General features: G+C 41.2%; 1 protein-coding gene across 5 annotated transcripts in view; it reads right to left on the minus strand.

Moving 5' to 3' along the window:
* Positions 1-21,299, minus strand: part of st3gal3a (ST3 beta-galactoside alpha-2,3-sialyltransferase 3a) — a 503,401-nt gene that overhangs the window by 377,810 nt on the left and 104,292 nt on the right. For all 5 annotated transcript variants that reach the window (XR_011961176.1, XM_072574509.1, XM_072574508.1 and 2 more), the window contains one exon: positions 6,996-7,088. Coding sequence is in view for 4 of the 5 variants with exons in the window: in XM_072574509.1 (XP_072430610.1) it covers positions 6,996-7,088 (93 nt within the window). In the remaining variant the exon portion in view is untranslated. The remainder of the gene's footprint in view (positions 1-6,995; positions 7,089-21,299) is intronic.

A 21,299-nucleotide genomic window follows, 5' to 3' on the forward strand; every position in this document is an offset into this window, starting at 1 on the left:
ATCCACAGAAGCAAATTCTTTATAGAGATCAGGTACTAACTCCATACCCAGCCCCTGTGCACTCTCCTGCACCTCCTCAGCTCTTCTTGGGGTTTCCTTTACAACTTTCATTAATGCCACAGGCTGAGCTTCTTTTACCACATCTTTTCCCACAGTGCCTTTCGATAACGACTTTACGTGTTCCACTTTACCACAGTGGAAACACCTAAGGCCTTTCACCTCCTTGGAGCCTTTGTGTGGAGCAACAGGAGACGAGGGAGATACTAAATGATAATTTTGCATCAGTGCTTACTGTGGAAAAGGACATAAAAGATATAGAATGTAGGCAAATAAATGGCGACATCTTGGAAAATGTCCATATTACAGAGGAGGAAGTGCTGGATGACTTGAAACACTTAAAAGTGGATAAATCCCCTGGATCTGATCAGGTGTACCTAGGAAGTCTGTGGGGAGCTAGGGAAGTGATTTCTGGGCCCCTTGCTGAGATATTTGAATCATAGATAGTCACAGGTGAGGTGCCGGAAGACTGGAGGTTGGCTAACATGATGCCACTGTTTAAGAAAGTGGTAAGGACAAGCCAGGGAGTTATAGACCAGTGAGCCTAATGTTGGTGGTGGGCAAGCTGTTGGAGGGAATCCTGAGGGATAGGATGTACATGCATTTGGAAAGGCAAGAACTGATTAGGGATAGTCAACGTGGCACGGCAAATTATGTCTCAAACTTGATTGAGTTTTTTGAAGAAGTAACAAAGAGGATTGATGAGGACGGAGTGGTGAACATGATCTGTATGGACTTCAGTAAGGTGTTCGACAAAGTTCCACATGGGAGACTGGTTAGCAAAGTTAGATCTCATTGAATACAAGAAGAACTAGCCATTTGGATACAGAACTGGCTCAAAGGTAGAAGACAGAGGGTGTTGGTGGAGGGTTGTTTTTCAGGCTGGAGGCCTGTGACCAGTGGACTGCCACAAGGATCAGTGCTGGGTCCACTACTTTTCATCATTTATAAAAATGATTTGGATGGGAGTATAAGAGGTATAGTTAGTAAGTTTGCAGATAACACCAAAATTGGAGGTGTAGTGGACAGTGAAGAAGGTTACCTCTGATTACAATGGGATCTTGATCAGAAGGGCCAATGGGCTGAGAAGTGGCAGATGGAGTTTAATTGAGATAAATTCGAGGTGCTACATTTTGGGAAAGCAAATCTTAGCAGGACTTATACACTTAATGGTAAGGTCTTAGGCAATGTTGCTGAACAAAGAGACCTTGGAGTGCAGATTCATAGCTCCTTGAAAGTGGAGTCGCAGGTAGATAGGGCAGTGAAGGCAGTGTTTGGTATGCTTTCCTTTATTGGTCAGAGTATTGAGTACAGGAGTTGGGAGGTCATGTTGCGGCTGTATAGGACATTGGTTAGGCCACTTTTGGAATATTGCGTGCAATTCCGGTCTCTGTCCTATTGGAAAGATGTTGTGAAACTTGAAAGGGTTCAGAAAAGATTTACAAGGATGTTGCCAGGATTTGAGCTACAGGGAGAGGCTGAACAGGCTGGGGCTGTTTTCCCTGGAGTGTCGAAGGTTGAGGGGTGACCTTATAGAGGTTTACAAAATTATGGGGGCATGGATAGGATAAATAGACAAAGTCTTTTCCCTGGGGTCAGGGAGTCCAGACCTAGAGGGCATAGGTTTAGAGTGAGAGGGGAAAGATATAAAAGAGACCTAAGGGGCAATGTTTTCACGCAGAGGGTGGTATGTGTATGGAATGAGCTACCTGGGGAAGTGGCAGAGGCTAGTACAATTGTAACATTTAAGAGGCATTTGGATGAGTATATGAATAGGAAGGGTTTGGAGGGATATGGGCCGGGTATTGACAGGTGGGGCTAGATTGGGTTGGGATATCTGGTTGGCATGGACAAGTTGACCAAAGGGTCTATTTCCATGCTGTACACCTCTATGATTCTTGGGCTTCTATTTTAACCTGTGATAAACAGCGACCCCCCCAGTGTTCTCTACTCTGTTTCATAGTGTAGGATTTCCCCTTCTCCCAACTGCTATCCCTCACAGGTCAGCTTTCTGGCCGGAAGCTTCTCTTATGCGCCAAAATGTATTCATCTGCTAATTCCACGGTCCTTCTCATTTCCTGAACTTTCTGTTCATCCACGTGAATTCTTACAATTTCTGGAAGTGAGTTTTTAAACTTCTCCAGAAGAATAATCTCTCTTAGAGTCTTATAGGTCTTATTTATCTTTAAGGCCCACATCCATCTATCAAAATGATGATGTTAATGCTTTCAAACTCAACGTAAGTCCGACCTGGTTCATTCTTTATGTTTCTGAACCACTGACTATTCGCGCCTGGTACCAATTCATAAGCTCTTAAAATAGCCTGCTTGACCTCTTCATAATCTCTTGACAGTATGGCAAGTACCTCACTAGCTCTGCCTACCAGTTTAGTTTGAACTCGCATTACCCATAAATCTTCAGACCACTCCATCTACCTAGCCAATTTTCAAATGAAATAAAGAAAGCTTCAACATTTTCCTCATCAAAATGTGGCAGATTTTTGACATACTTGTATTTTTAATTACCTTCTCTTTTAATCTCCATCCTTTCAACTCGACTTTGCTGACTAAGTCGCAACTTCTCAAGTTCAAATTCTCTCTTTTTCCTCAGCTAAGAAGGTTCTCTCTCTCCATTTCTTCTCTCTTTGCTTAGCTAAGAACCTTGTCTCTCTCTCTTGCTCTCTCCCTCTTTCTTTCCTCTCTCTCTTTGTTTATCTTCAAACTCCATTTTCCTCAATTGAAATTTAAGTTTTTCTAACTCTACTGCATGTGTATGTTTCTCTGACACGTTTAAGTGTTTGAGTAATTCCCTTACAATTTCAGCTTTATTTTGTCCTTGATTAAACCCAAATCTAACTTATTTGCTAATTCTAAAAGTATGGCCTTTTCCTTTCCTTCCAAACTTTCTTGGCAAATTTGAGAATCATCTTCAAACTCCAGACCCTATCTAGCAATTTAAAGAGTCAATTCTCTCACTTTTAATTTCACCAACACAAGTCACTGAAGTTAAACAAATTGCATCACCCATGTCTTTTTTAAAGATCGAGGACACTAGCCTGCAAATGTTTAAAACTACTGGGCTTTTTTCTTACCCCAGACTTATCCAAATCTGTCCAAATCTCAGACAGGATTTACCTAAACCTGTTCAAATCGTGGACAAAAGCCCCTAAACTGTTCAAATCCTGGCGATAAACCCCCAAACTGTTACAACACAGAGTAAACCCCTCTGCTAATTTAAACCCGACACACAGAGAAGCTCACCTTGCGCTGTAATCTGTTAAATTTCGAGGGGCATGAAACTATCCCAGAGGTCACCATTTAATGTAAAAACTAACTATTTTATTCATTAAATCCAACAGAAAATATTAAAACTAGCAAATATTTACAACTCCTTTCTCTTTAACCTATCTTTTCCCTCTTATTCTATCTTTTCCCTCTTATTCTACAATACTGGCCTGAAAAAAAAACCCGATTAAGAGTTGCAAAAAAAAATCAGTTTCAAAACCAGCCAACTTTGTCAATTTTCCTTTATAGATTTTCCTCTGTAGATTTTTCTCTGTCATCTTTTCTTCCGTATTCTGCTTTGCAGGTCTTTCATATGAACAGATACCTTTCAGAGAGCAGTCTATACTTGTTGGTGTTCTTGGCAGTTTTCCCTCTAACTGTTCAAAATGTCTGGTTTAATACCCCAAAACATCAGACCATTTCCTTGGTTTGATGTTGTCAAAATACGAAATTCAAATTTGATTGATTTTGGTATGTGGAGCATAATTTAAATTGATTGGCCGAATTTGAATATCATGGCAACTCAGCTGCACTATTAATAGTCACATTTTACATTGCAGGAAGGATGTGGAAACACTGGAAAAGGTGTAGAGAAGATTTACTAGGATGTTGCCTGGTCTGGAGGGAAGGTCTTATGAGGGAAGGCTGAGGGACTTGGGTCTGTTCCCACTGGAGAGAAGAAGACTAAGAGGGGATTTAATAGAGACATAAAAATGATCAAAGGATTAGATAGGGTGGACAGTGAAAGTCTTTTTCCTAGGATGATGACGATGGCTTGTACAAGGGGGCATAGCTGCAAATTGAAGAGTGATAGATTTAAGACAGATGTAGGTTCTATACTCAGACTGGTAAGAGCGTGGAATGCCCTGCCAACCAATGTACTTAACTCAGCCACATTAGGGGCATTTAAACAGTGCTTGGATAAGCGTATGGATGATGACAGGATAGTGAAGGGGAGGGGCTTAGATTAGTTCACAGATTGGTGCAACATCGAGGGCGGAAGGGCCTGTTCTGCACTGTATTGTTCTATGTTACATTTTAAATTCTTTCAGCACACTCTGTGCCTAAGTCAGTGCCAACTTCAAGTCTCTCTTAAAGGTATAGTACACACCTATACCTTCATAACACTTCTCAAGTCTATAGTTTCCAGGTTTTTCATTGCAGCCCTTCTTGAATAAGGGCTCAACATACAATACCTTCCAGTCTTCCAGGACCTCATACATGGCCAATGATGATGAAAAAAAATCAGCCAGGGGTCCCACAAATTCTTCTCTAGCCTTTTGCAGGGATCTTGGATATATCTTATCAGGAAGAGGAGATTTATCCACCTTCATACATTCAAATATGTCCAACATCTCCTCTATCGTGATACGGACTATCCCCAAGGTATCATCACGAACCTCCCCAAGTTCCCAAAACTTCATATAAGGAGCCCAAAACTGCTCACAATACTCTAAATGCGGTCTGACCAGAGCATTATAAAGCCTCAGCAGTACATCTCTGCTGACATATCCTAGCCCACTTGAAATGAGTGCTAACATTGCATTTGCCTTCCTAATTCTCAAATGAACCTGCATATTACCCTTAAGAGAATCCTGAAGTAGACTCCTAACTTCCTTTATACTTTAGATTTCTGATGCCTTTTCCTGTTTAGAAAATAGTCTACCCTCTATTCTTCCTTCCAAAGTACATAATCTCACACTTTCCCACATTATATTGCATCTTCTACTTCTTTTTCTGCTGTCTTATCCTGTCCCAGTCCTCCTGCAACCTCCACATTTCCTCAATATTACCTGTCCCTCCACCTATCTTTGTGTCAATGCAAACCTACCAACAATGCCATCTCAGTTCCTTTGTCCAGATCATTAATGTATAACGTGAATAATTGTGGTCCCAACAGGGACCCATGTGTAACTCCATGGCTCTCTCCATGCCAGTATCTTGCTCCTAACATCATGGGTCTTATATTACTTAAGACAACTCCTGTGCAGGATCTTGTCAAAGGTCTTCTGGAAATCCAAATGCTTCACTTCTACTGGCTCTTCTTTATCTAAGAATTCTAACAGATTTGTCAGACATGATCTTCCATTTACACAGCCACACTGATAGCCCTATTTTTCGGACACTTCTAAGTACTGCAATCTTAGCCTTAATTATGGACTCTAAAATCAAACCAACAACCAAGGTCAGGCTAACTCACCTATCGCTTCTCATCTTCTGCCTCCCTCCCTTTTTAAACCAGAGTGTTACATTAGCCATTTCCCAATCCTCTGGAACCCTCCCTGACTCCAGTGATTCCTGAAAGATCACCCCCCCAATGCCTCCACCTTCTCCTCAGCTATCTTCTTCAGAATTCTGAAATAACAATCCACCTGGTCCAAGTTACTTACCCACCATCAGACACTTCAGCTTCCTAGTGCTTTCTCATTAGTGATGGTCACTGCATTCACCTCTGCCCCCTGACTCTCAAAATCCTGGTATGCTACTGGTGTCTTCCACTGTGAAAACTGATAGGAAATATCTATTCAATTCCTCCATCACTTCTTTGTTCCCCATTAGAATTTCTTCAGCCCTATTTTCCAGCAGTCCAAAGTCTACTCTTGCCTTTCTCTTACCTTTTATATGTCTAAAAGAACTCCTGAAAACTTCTTTTATATTACAAGCTAGCTTATCTCATTTCGTGTTCTCTTCACATCAGACTCCCTGCTTCAGATTTACACTTGGTCAAAGTTAACGAGAAAGTCTTTCTGATGAAAGGGGACCAGGGAGAAATCAAACCCAGAAAAGAGGAGTTTGAAAGAGCAAAGTTCAAAGGAGTGGGTGTGGTCAGGATGAGATTTGGGCCCCTCCTCACCCCCACTGGTTTTCTCTCCACGTTCCCCATTCCTTCCTCTTACATCTTGGCTCTCTGCCACTGAACCCCATTTCAAAAGTATGTACGATTTGATGATGTCACACTACATTCTACATGTAGTAGTGGTATCTGGAAAGGTATAGGTGTTTTTAGGTTAACACAAACATGTAGTTGCCCACTGTTGTGGGTGTCAGCAAACTGCAGAGATATCAGAAGTTGCTTTTTGTGAGAGTAATACTAATAGCTTTGCAATTAAAATGCTTTACCACATCAAGTCAAACAAGTTTCGTAACAGCCACAGACAGCAGCATCACCTGTAGTACACTTTAATTTTCTTCATGCTGCAACTTCCAGCCACACTTACAAGTTGAGGATTCTAACCCTGCTACAGTTCCTAAAGAACAATGGCCATTCACTGCACAAATATATCAACACCATAATTTAAGATACTCAGTTACTATTCAGCAAAGATTTATTTTAAAAATGTCATTTCATAGCACCTCATCACATTCGAAGGACATCTTAAAATGCTGTTCAAAGTGCACAGGTGAACAAATTCAGTTCTAACTTTATATGCTGAAAGTTTGAATTTGAGAAACATGTTCATGAGTAATGAGATAAGCTGCTTTTACTGTTGTTAGTTGAAAGAAAGTACAATTAAAATATATGTAATGTTGCAAAATAAAGTGATTCTCTGTTCAACAACCACTTGGCATTATGGTCACTCAATATCACAGATTCTCTAAAAGCAAGGAGAGAAAAACAGAGGAGATAAACTTCGGGCAGCATTGATTTCTTACTTTGGGAAGATTGCTGTCATCTGTGCAGAGGCAAATCCTTTTCTGCAGCCACCTTCAGTGTTATTTCCATTTTTATAGGCCAAATCTGTTGAGCTGGAGAGGAATACAAATCAAAGATTAGTAACACAATCCTACAAAACAAATTCACAGAATTGATTACAGTACACACATTTACAGCAGGAGGCAATTCCAAACATTACACCAACACTCATGCTGTCAAAAGCAATCTACTTTGTCATTTTCTTGCAAATCCACATACACATTTAAAAAATATTTATATTTCCCTGCTTAACGAAACTTTGCGACTGGTGCTACTGACACTGCTACTCAGAATCGTTATGTTCAGAAGACCATTTGATACATTTCACTGCATTTAGTGCCAATCTCCTCTCTTTTCTCCATATCTCTGCACACCATTTCTACCCAAATATTCATCGAATGCACTCTTGAATGCCTCAATCGAAACTGCCTCCACCACAATTCCAATGTTACAGACCAGGCCAGACCCCCTCAAAACATGTCAGGAACGCAGCCCAGACCCTACCTTTGCTAGCTGTTTTAAGCAGGTGTAAAATGAATATCCCAGGACAGATGTGGCTGGTTAAACCACTTAGTTTTAAACAAATCAGAATTTATTTACAAGATTACGAAATGAAACACAAACAAAAGAGAACAGAATATAGATTAACAACCTATCCGAAAACCCAACAGATCACGGATTACGGAGACATGGCTAGATCAGGGACAGGATTGGCTGTTGCAGGTTCCAGGGTTTAAATGTTTTAGTAGGGTCAGAGGTGGGGGTAAAAGGGGGGGGGGTGTGGCTTTGCTTGTCAAAGATAGTATTACAGCGGTGGAAAGGAAGATGGACGAAGATTTGCCATCTGAGGTAGTTTGGGTTGAGGTTAGGAATAGGAGAGGTGAGGTCACCCTGTTAGGAGTCTTTTACAGGCCTCCTAATAGTCCTAGAATCGTTGAAGAAAGGATTGCGAAGATGATTCAGGAGAAGAGTGACAGTAATAGGGTGATTGTTATGGGAGACTTTAACTTTCCTGATATTGATTGGGAAAGCTATAGCTCAAGTTCGTTAGATGGGTCAGTGTTTGTGCAATGTGTGCAGGAGAGTTTCCTGACACAATATGTAGATAAGCCAACAAGAGGTGAGGCCATACTGGATTTGGTTCTGGGTAACGAACCAGGCCAGGTATTAGAACTAGAGGTAGGTGAGCACTTTGGGGACAGTGACCACAATTCGGTGATTTTTACTCTAGTAATGGAGAGGGATAAGTGTGTACTACAGGGCAAGAGTTATAGCTGGGGGCAGGGAAATTATGATGCGTTGAGGCATGACTTAGGATGTGTGGATTGGAAAAGTAGATTCCAAGGCAAGAGCGTAATTGATATGTGGAACTTGTTCAAGGAGCAACTATTGAGTGTCCTTGATAAGTACGTACCTATCAGGCAGGGAGGAAAGGGTCGTGTGAGGGAGCCGTGGTTTAATAAGGAGTTGGAATCCCTTGTTAAATGGAAGAGGGCGGCCTTTGTAAAGATGAGGCGTGAAGGTTCAATAGGGGCGATTGAGAGTTATAAGATAGCCCGGAAGGACCTGAAGAGAGAGCTAAGAGCAGCAAGGAGGGGACATGAAAGGTCCTTAGTTGGTAGGATTAGGGAAAACCCGAAGGCTTTCTATAGGTATGTTAGGAATAAAAGAATGACTAGGGAAGGAATAGGTCCAATCAAGGATAGTAATGGGAAGTTGCGTGTGGAGGCTGAAGAGATTGTGGAGGCACTGAATGAATACTTTTCGTCAGTATTCACTCAGGAACAGGACATTGTTGTCGATATGAATACTGAGGCACGAATAAGTAGAATGGATGGCTTTGAGATATGTAGAGAAGAGGTGTTGGAAATTCTGGCAAGGGTGAAAATAGATAAGTCCCCTGGGCCTGATGGCAGTTATCCTAGGATTCTCTGGGAAGCAAGGGAGGAGATTGCAGAGCCATTGGCCTTGATTTTTGTGTCCTCTTTGTCTACAGGAGTAGTGCCAGAGGACTGGAGGCTAGCAAACGTGGTTCCCTTGTTCAAGAAGGGGAGTAGGGATAATCCTAGTAACTATAGGCCAGTGAGTCTCACTTCTGTTGTGGGCAAAGTCTTAGAGAGAATTGTAAGGGATAGGATTTATGCACATCTGGATAAGAATGATGTGATCAAGGATAGTCAGCATGGTTTTGTGAAGGGCAGGTCGTGCCTCACAAACCTTATTGAATTCTTTGAGAAGGTGACTAAGGAGGTAGATGAGGGGAAAGCGGTAGATGTGGTATATATGGATTTTAGTAAGGCGTTTGATAAGGTCCCCCATGGTAGGCTACTGCAGAAAATACAGGGATATGGCATTGAGGGTGAGTTGGAGGTTTGGATTAGGAATTGGCTGGCTGGAAGAAGACAGAGGGTAGTAGTTGATGGCAAAGGTTCATCTTGGAGTGCCGTCACTAGCGGTGTTCCGCAAGGATCTGTTTTGGGACCATTGCTGTTTGTCATTTTTATAAATGACCTGGAGGAAGGGTTAGAAGGTTGGGTGAGCAAGTTTGCGGATGATATGAAAGTCGGAGGAGTTGTAGACAGTGAGGAAGGATATGACAGGTTACAGCGGGATATAGATAAGCTGCAGAGCTGGGCAGAAAGGTGGCAAATGGAGTTCAATGTAGCTAAGTGTGAGGTGATTCACTTTGGTAAGAGTAATAAAAAGATGGATTACTGGGCTAATGGTAGACTACTTGGTAGTGTGGAAGAGCAGAGGGATCTTGGTGTCCATGGACACAGATCTCTGAAAATTGCCACCCAGGTAAAGAATACAGTGAAGAAGGCATACGGCGTACTGGCTTTTATTGGTAGAGGAATTGAGTTCCGGAGTCCTGAGGTCATGCTGCAGTTGTATAAGACTCTGGTGCGGCCGCATCTGGAATATTGTGTGCAGTTTTGGTCGCCATACTATAGGAAGGATGTGGAGGCACTGGAACGGGTGCAGAGGAAGTTTACCAGAATGTTGCCTGGTATGGTAGGAAGATCCTATGAGGAAAGGCTGAGGCACTTGGGGTTGTTTTCATTGGAGAAAAGAAGGTTTAGGGGTGACTTGATAGAAGTGTACAAGATGATTAGGGGGTTAGATAGGGTTGACAGTGAGAACCTTTTTCCACGTATGGAGTCAGCTATTACAAGGGGGCATAGCTTTAAATTAAGGGGGGGGGTAGATATAGGACTGATGTTAGGGGTAGGTTCTTCACTCAGCGAGTCGTAAGTTCATGGAATGCCCTGCCAGTAGCAATAGTGGACTCTCCCTCTTTATGGGTATTTAAGCGGGCATTGGATAGGTATATGGAGGATAGTGGGTTAGAGTAGGTTAGGTGGGCTTTGATCGGCGCAACATCGAGGGCCGAAGGGCCTGTACTGCGCTGTATTCTTCTATGTTCTATGTTCTATGTTCTATCATCCCAACTTAACAAACTTGTTCCAAATACTTGCAACAATCCCCATAAACACCCCTTGGCACAAAAAAAATCAACACAAGGTCTTACTGGAGAGATGTTAGAGAGAGGGAGGATCAGCATAGACCTGCTTCTTTGGGTTCTGATTTGGAAATGCTTGTGTTAGACTGGGGTGTACAAAGTTAACCACCTGATGAAGGAGCAGCGCTCCGAAAGCTAGTACTTCCAAATAAACCTGTTGGACTATAACCTAGTGTTGTGTGATTTTTAACTTCTCTGGGTCCAGCAGCTTCACAACGACTGACTGCTTTCCGTGAACATCAAGACTGCTAAAACCAAACCAGAGAAAAGTTGAGCTGGGAGAACTGGCCACTCCCCTTTCACTGTACAAGTTTTTTTTTAAACTTGAAAACCTTTTGCCTGAGGCAGTATCTTTTAGCTATAATCAAACTGGCTCTAAAATCCTTCAAACCTAGACCCATGACCTTGTTAAAAGAACAGCATCATCACACTCAGCAGTGTAATTCCATACCCTGACTACTCGCAGTGTGAAAAACCCTTTTCTTACATCACTCTTGTTTCATTTACACATCACTTTAAATCTACACCCTCATTCTTTTTTTCACTTTTATGAGCAGAATAGTTTCTCTCTACCTAAGCTGTCCAATTACTGATGATTTTGTAAACCTCAAACAAATCTCCTCTTGGCCTTCTTCTCTCCAAGAGAAGTCCCAACTTCTTCATTGTACCATTGAAACTGAAGTTTCGCATTCCTGAAATCATTGTTGTAAATTGCTTCTGCACACTTTCCACTGCGTTAATATCTTTCCTAAAATATGGCAAGTAAACAAAATACTCCAGCTGAGGTCTAAGAAATGTCTTGCTCAACATCACCTCCTTGCTGTAATCCAAATGCCTGTTAATAAACGTGAGAACACTGTACGTGTTATTAACTGCTCTTTCCATCTGTCTGTCACCTTCAGTAATCTATGCACATGTAAATTCAGGTCCCCAGTTCCTGCACTCACCTTAGAATTGTACTTTTGTTTTCTATTGTCCTTCCAACCAAAGTGCATCATCTTACACTTCTCTGCATTGGACCTCAGCTGCCCTCTATCTGCTAACGTGTCAATGTCCTCTCTGTTTAAAGCTCTTCAGATTTAGTGCCACCTGAAAGTTTTGAAACTGTCTGCACACCAAGATCTAAATTATTAATACATAACAGGAAAGGCAAAGGTCCCAATACCGACCATGGGAAACTCTACTACAAACCTTCAATATCTATTGACCATTGACTATTATACACTGTTTCATTGGGCCAATTTTGTAACCACATTGTCACCGTCCCTCTCACATCATGACCTCTAACTTTCCACGCAAGTCTGTTGTGTGGCATTGCATCAAACATCTCCTTGAAATCCATATATACACATCGACACTGCTATGTTCATCAAACGTTTCTGTTACCATTTCAGAACTTCGAGTGAAGTATTTCATGTGCTGACAAACACTTGTTGTCAAAAGCTCTTACCCTTTTCTCTGTAATTAATTTGGTCTTCAATGCATGCCTCTGTTTACTTGCTGCCTGACCAATGGCAACAATTCATTTAACTGCACTTTCAAACCCTCTAAGCATGCATACTTCCCTCAGGTTTTATCTTAACTCACATCCCAGTGAAAACAACCTTAGTATCTCTCGCTTCTCTTTCCCATTATCATCTTAACAAATCGCTTCTGCCTCAATATGGCCTTAACAGCCCAAGGTATCCACAGAAGTATGATCAGTCAAAATAGACACGAAGCCAGAAAAAGAGACATCAGGAAGAACCTGAAAGGAGAGTGATGAGATGGAATCATTTAAGAGGGATTTCCAGTACATAGGGCCTAGAAAGCTAGAAGGCACAATAACTAATAGTAGGATGAAAAAAAAGTTGAGAAGGCACAACTGAACAGAATTGGTTGAACAGGAAAGGAAGGATGAATCAGATTATAGAGATGGAGGAATGCAAAACAATGGACAAACACAAAGATTGGGATTTGAATTTGTGGCATTGATGAACCAGTAAACACATGATCTAGAACAGCAGGACAGGTTTAATGGGCTGAATGATTAATTCCTGTTCTCTTATTTCTCTGATGGGATTGTCCTGAGGGGAGACTCAAGAAACTGGGCTACATTCTCCAGTGTTTAGATGAATGAGAGACTCTCTCACAGAAATGTACAAAATTATTAAAGGGATAGACAACATGGATGAAGAAAGAATGTTTCCCTCGGCTGTGGGCTCTGAATCCAGGGGGTACAATCTCAGAAAAACAGACAAGCCATTTTGGACCGAGTTGAGGAGGAACTTCATCAGAGGGTAGTGAATCTTTCGAATTTCCTACCTTTGGAGGGCTGTCCAAACTCAGTCTTGAAATTAAAGGCAGAGATGGATTGATTTATAATTGTTGATGACATCAAGGGATGTGGGGATAGTGCAGGAATGTGCCTTTAAGGAAATGATCATCTATGATCTCGGCCAAAGTATCTTCAGCTGCTTCAATGGCATTCCCTCCATCATAAGGTTAAAATTGCAGAGGTTCACTGATGATTGCCTAATGTTCAGCATATTTTACATTTCAAATGCAACAAAATCTGGATAATGTACACACCAGTCGTGGAAAGTGGCAAGTAACATACACAAGTGATAGGCAATGACCATCTCCAGCAAGGGAAAAAAACTAACCAATCTCACTTGACATTGAACTGCTGAATGCCCAGCTATTGACATCTTGGGTTTGGGGGGAATAAAAATACGACAGATACAGAATTAGACTACTATATAAATACTGTGGCTACAAAGGTTTGGAATCTTGTAGTGACCAACTTACCTCCTCAAAACCCAAAGTCTATCTCTAAGACACAATCAGAATGTGACATACAGTTTCTCACTTGTCTGCATCTGTTACAGCTCCAAAAACACACAAACAGCTAGACATAAACCAGGGCAAAGCATTCTGATTGGCACCAGATCCATTAATATTCATTCTTTCCACATCACTGACAACACAGTAGCAGCAGTATCAGTGCAGGAGTTCACCAAGACTCCTTAGACAGCATCTTCCAAACCCACAACCATTACCACCCACAAGGACAAGGACACTATCACCACTCACCATGCTGCCTTTTTTTTAAATTCATTCATGAAATTGTGGACGTTATTGACTAGACCAGCATTTATTGCCTATTCTTGAAAATAAATCATCCCTGCTTCAGTATCACAAATCCTAGATCTCCTATCTTAACAACATTGCATAAGTACCTATAACAAATGGAGTGCAATGGCTTAAGAAGGGAGCTGACCATCAACTTCAAGGACAACTTGGTTTGGACAATAAATGCTGGCCTAGTTATCAACACAAACTTCCCATGGATAAAATAAATAATTTAAAGTACCAAAGCAAATACAAAAGTGCTTTCTATACTAGATGAACAAGAGGAAGAGAATGCTACTGTTCAGTCAAGGCTGGCATCACAGTTTAATACTGAGAAAATATTACATTAAAAAAACCATGACAAATGTCATATCAGATGTACACATCAGATTTGACATCCACCAATCCTTCCAACACTACTGTGAAAACTAATTAACTGGTTTCTCATCTCATTGTCATTTGCAGAATTTTTCCAGACGTAAATGGCCTATTACTTACAGAGCAGTAACTCACTGGATGCCTTAAGATACTCTCACAAAAAAACATGAAAAATACTATGTAAAAACAATAAAAAATTATGAATTTTTCCTTGTGCTATTATGGTAGTTATTCCCAGTATCATAGGAAACTCATCTTGCGTGTCCTCTATCATTATTGCTTCACCTGACCAAGGAGCAGCGCTCCGAAAGCTTGTGATTTTAAATAAACCTGTTGGACTATAACCTGGTGCTGTATAACTTCTGACTTTGTCCACCCCAGTCCAACACCACACCTCCACATCATGACAACTGTATCATTACTGAACTAGCTCCACAATGAGTGAGTGTCTCACGAGAACAGCAGCAAGCTAATAAAGTATTGTATTTCTATCCCAAATATTCTTCCACTTTGTACAAAGAAAAGTTTAATTTATTGCAAGATACCAACCACATATGACTGTTCTCATGTGTTAGCTGTTATTCTTCTCATCAGTTTCTGCACATGCAATCCACAGTCTTTAAATCATGCCTTCTCTTAATGGTACCTTAATGCTTTGCCATTGGCTGTACATCTGGCTGACTTAGTTCTCCAGGGAGTGTTGTTCCTAAAACACTTTTTGCTGCTGTGTTAACTGCTGTTCAATTTCTATTTGGACGTTATAGTTCGCTAGGACTGATGATTGATCTGTGACCAATGCAGATGTCAAGTTCATTCACAACTTCCTGATCAGTTGCATGCAGCGAAGGAACAACTTCTGCAGTTGCATGTTCTTTTGCCTGTGTTTGTGACACTGTATCTGGTCACTTAATTCCATCATGCGAGATGGAGATGAAAAGTGTGCTTTGTCATTGTCATAGTATTATTTGGGCTGAGTCAAATTGAAAACACTGAAGGTTCCTAACTTGAACAACTCTCCAGTGCTCAATTCTGATAACTGCTTGGTAGTTTTGTCAAAATGAGATCAGGATTCCTGTTGTATAAGATTGCTTTTCTCATTCATGCCTTTCATTACTTCTGGCTTTAGTAGCTTTTTAACATTGAAAGGTTAGTTTGGGTGCATGCGATGAGTCTTTATACTAATTTACTCCCCATGCCTTCAGTAGGTATGCTTCCCCATTTGAGGGTTACCTTACATACATTTGCCCGAGCATTTTTTAAAAAAATAATTCATTAATGGGATGGAGTCATCGTTAGTGGGGCAAGCATCATTTGGTCATCCTTTGTTACCTTTATAGGTGGAGGTGAGGTATCTTCTTGAACCATTACAATCCATTTGGTTTGGGTAGACAAAACAAGACAACACTTCTCTTGCCTTCCTCAAACTTGTTTCAATTCCTTGGTGGCTTTCTTAAATGTGCTTGTGCATCTCTCCTCTCAATTCCTTTCGGTTTGACTTCTTTTGTTGTATAATGTCAGCTTGGACATTCAATTCATCTTTGTATGCTCTTGCGACCACAGGGTGTCCTTGATACTTTCAGACCATTGTTTCATCACTACTTGTCTCGTCACTACCTCTTGTAGAAGTTGGAGAGGTGTCTCTTACTGGGGATTTTGTCTATTTTGAGTAAGGTGTTTATCAGATTCAGTGACTCTGGACTGGGCTGACGACTTCCAGAACATGTCAAGCTGTTCTTTAGTGAATCTGGAAAATTTCACCCTTTGCTACAGCGTTTGCTTTTTTATTTATTTGATTTGATTAGATTAGATTACTTACAGTGTGGAAACAGGCCTTTCGGCCCAACAAGTACACACCGACCCGCCAAAGCGCAACTCATTCCCCTACATTTAGGCAATTTAGCATGGCCAATTCACCTAACCTGCACTTTTTTGGACTGTGGGAGGAAACCAGAGCACCCGGAGGAAACCCACGCAGACACGGGGAGAATGTGCAAACTCCACAGTCAATCGCCTGAGGCGGGAATTGAACCCAGCTCTGTGGCGCTGTGAGGCAGTAGTGCTAACCACTGTGCCACCGTGCCGCCCAGCATGGAATAGGAGTAGGCTACTGGGCTCTTCATGCCTGCACTGTCATTTAATAAGATAATGACTAATCTGATTATAAACTCAACTCTACATTCTTACATATCCCAATAATCTTTCATTCCCTTGGTAACTAAGAATCAACCTACTTCCCAGCCTTAAAAATATTTTTTAAAATATATCCAAAGATTCTGTGTCCACTGTGTTTTGAGGAAGGAAATCCCAACAACACACAACCCTCAAAACCTTCAACAACATGATAGCAATGAACATCCATTTCCCTCACTTGTATGGTGTGTGCAGATGACCTTTCTGTTCAGATCCAAAGACAATGGGAAGGCATATACTCTTGCATAGTTAAGCTTTAATTGTGTTAATAACTGGATGCAAGTACAACTGGTTATCTTGCTGCAGTAAGGTTGTTCCTAAATCCTAACTCACTAGTATTACACTACATGGTAACTTTACCACTTAGGTCAAAGCATATCAGCATTGGCATTGTCATTAGGAGTTAATTGATTTTAGTAGACACTGTTTATTGTTCAATGCTCCAATTGGTATTGATTAAATGTTCACCCTCTGGTGACAAATTGGGAAATTTTGCTAAATAGTAACAAATGCAAAAATGTTTGCAATGCTATTGCACCTGTTGGTCACTACACCGCAGCTATTACTATCATCTTTCGGGATCTGGGTCAAAACATTTTGCTATCAGTATGTGATGTCAAGTACATGGGAGGTCAAGTATCTTTAACCGTTGAACACAAAAATATTTGCTTCAAGTTCATTTGGGAAACTGTTTGATAGATTTTGATCATGATCAACAAAGGCTTCATCCAATGTGCCTCCACATCCACAAAGTACGATCATCACTATAGTTTTTACTGTGGGAAGATCATTAAATATGTCGTTAAACAAGTGCAGCTATCTGTATCTTCCAAATGGCATCCAGAATGTATTTAAAATGCTGATACTTTTAATCAGCTTCACTTGCCAGTATCTGCTCTTTCTATCGAGGACAGTGGAGACTTTTGTCTGTGCAAGTTCACAGAATGACAGAACTGTTATGGTGCAGAAGGAAGCCACTGACTCATCGTGCCTGCACCAACTCATAAAATAAGCACCATTACCCAATAGCAATCTCCTGATTTATCCCCATACCCTTGTACATTCTTATTATCCAAATAATCACCCAATTCCCTCCTGAATACTTTTTCCACACTTTCAGACACTGCAATCCACACCCTAACTACTCACTCTGTGAACAAGATTCTCCTCAATTCAATCATGCTCCTTATGCACATCACTTTAAATCTATGCCCTCTTGCCCTTGCTCTTTTTACAAGTGGGAACAGCTTCTTCTTATCTACTCAAACAAACTCACTCAAGTTTTTGAAAACCTCTATCAGATCTGCTCTTTAGCCTCCTTTGTCCAAGGAGAATAATCCCAACTTCTTCAATCTATCCTAATAAGTTCCTCAACCCAGAACAATTCTTGTAAACCACTTCTGCATTCTCTCCACTGTAGTCACATCCTTCCTATAATGTGGTACCTAGAACTGTGCACTGGAATTGCCTCTGAAATGGCATTGTGAGTCAACCAAAAGAACAAAGACAACAGCTCCCCACCAGCTTCTTGAGGGCAACTTCGGAAGGGCAATAAATGCTGAGTGACATTGGCTTGGTCACATCATGTGTGAAGAAAAAAGTTTCCAGCTGAGGTCTAATAAGTTTGTTGTACATCACCTTTTGCTCTGTACTCTATACCCTTTTAATAAAGCTGACAAAACTGTACGCTTTACTTACTGCTCTCTCTCTACCTGACCTGCAATCATCACATATACCCAGGTCCTTCCAATCAGCCATCCCTTTGTCTTCTCAACTGTCTTTTTCTCTCTAGGAAAAAGTGGGGACTGCAGATGCTGAAGATTAGAGTCAAAAGTGTGGTGCTAGAAAAGTACAGCAGGGCAGGCAACATCCAAGGAGCAGGAGAGTCAATGTTTCAGCCAAAAGCTCTTCTTCAGGAATGAGCTATTTGGATAATTTTTTCTCTGTCTGGGCTCCATCTCCACTTATTCATTCACTCACTCCTTTCCTTTCCTTCCAGCAACCACACATGTCACCACCCCACATTAGCACAAATATAATGATTTCCCAATTACTAATAGTTTTGAAGAAGGGTTATGGACATGAAACATTAACTCTGCTTTCTCTCCATAGATGTTACCAGACATGCTGAGTTTCTCCATCAAATCGGGTTTTTGTTTTAAATCTCCAGCATCCACAGTTCTTTGTTACATTACACCCAAGTTCTTCTGCACCCTCCTGAGAATTGTAACTCGTATTTCACGTTGTCTTTCAATGTTTTTCCTTCAAAAATGCATCGCTTCACACTTCTCTGCCTATGCCTCCAACATGTCTATCTATACACAGTCATAAAGGTATACAGCAAAGAAAAAGGCCCTTTGGCCCATCATGTCCATGCTGTTCAAAAACAACCACCTATCTACTCTAATCCCAATTTTCAGCACTGGGCCTTTAACCTTGCATGGCTTGGCATCGTAGGTTTGCATCTAAATTCTTCATTAATGTATAAGGATTTCTGCCTTTACCACCCTTACGGGCAGTGAGTTCCAGATTCCCACCATTCTCTGAGTGAAAAAGGTTTTTTTCCCTAACATCTCCTCTCAGCCTTCTGTGCCTTACCTTAAATCCATTTCCCTGATCATTGATCCCTCCAGCAAGGGGATAGGTTTCTACCAATGCCCTGTACAGTTGCAACATGTCATCCCATTTCCTATACATAGTGTTCTGACCAATGAACGCTAGCGTGCCAAATGCCTTCATCACCACCCTGTCCTTTCAGCCATCATTGACTTCTACCTCTACCTCTCACCTACTCCATCCATTTCCTTTTCTTTCTTTTTCTCTCTTTGATTCATCGCTTTTGTGTTTTTTTCCCTTCTCTCTTTCTTCTCCCGGCCACAGAATCCTGGTTTCGGACTCAGTCTAGACCCAGCAAGGTGACCTCCCAGTCTGGCATGGCAGCCCTTCAAGCTCAGCATGGCGGATTCCTGGCCTGACGCAGCGGTCTTTTGGCCTGGTGTGGTGGACCTTTAGCCCAGCATGGCGGTCTCTTAGTGGCCCAGCGTGGCAGTCTATCGGTCTGGCATGGTCTCAGTGTAGATTTTCGGTCTCGAGATGATTCCTCAAAGTGTGATCCCACCATGTCTAAGCATTTAAGTCAGACTGTAATGTTTGAACTTTTACCTTTATTTCTTAATTTTCTACTTAAAATTGAGGTATGCAATGTGTAAGTTTTAACCTTACTTCATATGATTTACACTATACTACAATTACTGCAACTTTTAATGTCTAACTTTGTTCCTTCTCTCTACCTTGTTCTTAAGATTTTGTACCTAGGTACTTGTACCCAAGATGGCGACTTGTGTGGCAACATTATACACATTTCACAGTACTCCTGTACTTGAGTACACATGACATTAAAATCAAACCAATCTCTCTTCATAGCTGAAAGTCTACAGCCCCGACTACATAAACCTCCTCTGCACCCTCTCCAATATGATCACATCCCTCTTATAATGTAGATTCCAGAACTGCACAATACTCTTGCTGTAACCTAACCAATGTTTTATGCAGTTCTGTCATAACCTCATGCTTTTATACTTGATGCCTTGAATAATAAAGACAAGTAAACCATGCCATCTTAACCCGTTAATCCGCTTGTCCTGATACCTTAAGGGACCAGTGTACATCCACACCCCATGACCATCACCCTCTGCTTCCTTCCACTCAGCCAACTATGGATCCAACTGACCAAATTTCCTTAGATCCCATGGGTTCTTATCTTTGCTATCAGTCTCCCATGCAGGACCTTATCTAAAGCCTTGCTGAAGCCCAAATAGACTACATCAAAAGCACAGCCCTCACTAATACACCTGGTCACCTCTTCAAAAAAATTCAATCAAGGTGATCAAACATAACCTCCCCTTAACAAAAGCATGCTCACTGTCCTTGATTAATCTCTGCCTCTCCAAACACAAATTAACTCTGTCCCTCAGAATTGCTTCAAATAGTTTCCCCACCACCAACAGGTGAGACTGACTGACCTGTAGTTCTTTGATTTAGTATTTGTTCCCTTCTTGAAAAACAGTACCATACTGGCTATCCACTAGTTTTCCAGTACCACTCCTGTGGCCAGAGAGGAATTGAACATTTTTGCAAGCACCCCTGCTCTTTCCTTCCTTGCTTCACTCAACAACCTGAGATACATCCATCTCTTGACATTTATGTACTTTTAAGCCTGCCAGACCACTCATAACCTCCTGTCTACACTAAGTTCTTTAATATTTCTTCATGATATTTATACCAGTATCGTTGCTCTCACTAGTGAGCACTGACATAAAATATTCATTTAGAGCCCTACCCACATCCTTTGGCTCCACACATTATCAGTGTGGTCCTTAATGGGCTCTACTCTTACCCTCATTATCCTTTGACACAATGTACCTGTAAAGCAACTTGGGGCTTTCCTTTATTTTACTTGCCATAATCCTTGCATGTCCCCTTCTAGCTTTTATAATCGCCACCTTAAGTTCCCTCTAGCACATTCTACATTCCTCATGGACTTCTGCTGTTTTATATCTGCCATAAGCTCCCTTTTTCAATTAACGCAATACTGAATATATCTTGACATCCAGGGTCCACAGGCACCCTTTTTTTTATTGGAACATTCGTTAAACGTAATTTCTAAATGCATCTCACTTTTCTGAGTCAGATTTACCTGAGACAGGAAGTATCTGCTCCCAGACCATTCTAACCCATCCTTGACCTTTGTCATAATAATCTTGAATCTAGTCGAGCTAAGATCATTACCTGCAAAGTTCTCCCCTCCTGGAGCTATATGCTATCCTCATTACAGTTTACAATTCTTCAAAGCTTAATGTCACCTTATAACTTTGAAATTGTTCCCTGTAGACCAAGATCCAAATCATTCAGATGTATGAGAAAAGCAAGGGTCCCAATACCAAACCCTGGGGAATTCCATTGCAAACCTTTTTCCAGCTTGAAAATTATTCATTGACTATTAGTCTTTGGTCCCTAACATTCAGTCAATTTTGTATCCGTGTTGCTACTGACCCTTTTG

The sequence above is a fragment of the Chiloscyllium punctatum genome, chromosome 7, assembly GCF_047496795.1.
Source record: "Chiloscyllium punctatum isolate Juve2018m chromosome 7, sChiPun1.3, whole genome shotgun sequence".
NCBI classification, from domain to species: domain Eukaryota; kingdom Metazoa; phylum Chordata; class Chondrichthyes; order Orectolobiformes; family Hemiscylliidae; genus Chiloscyllium; species Chiloscyllium punctatum.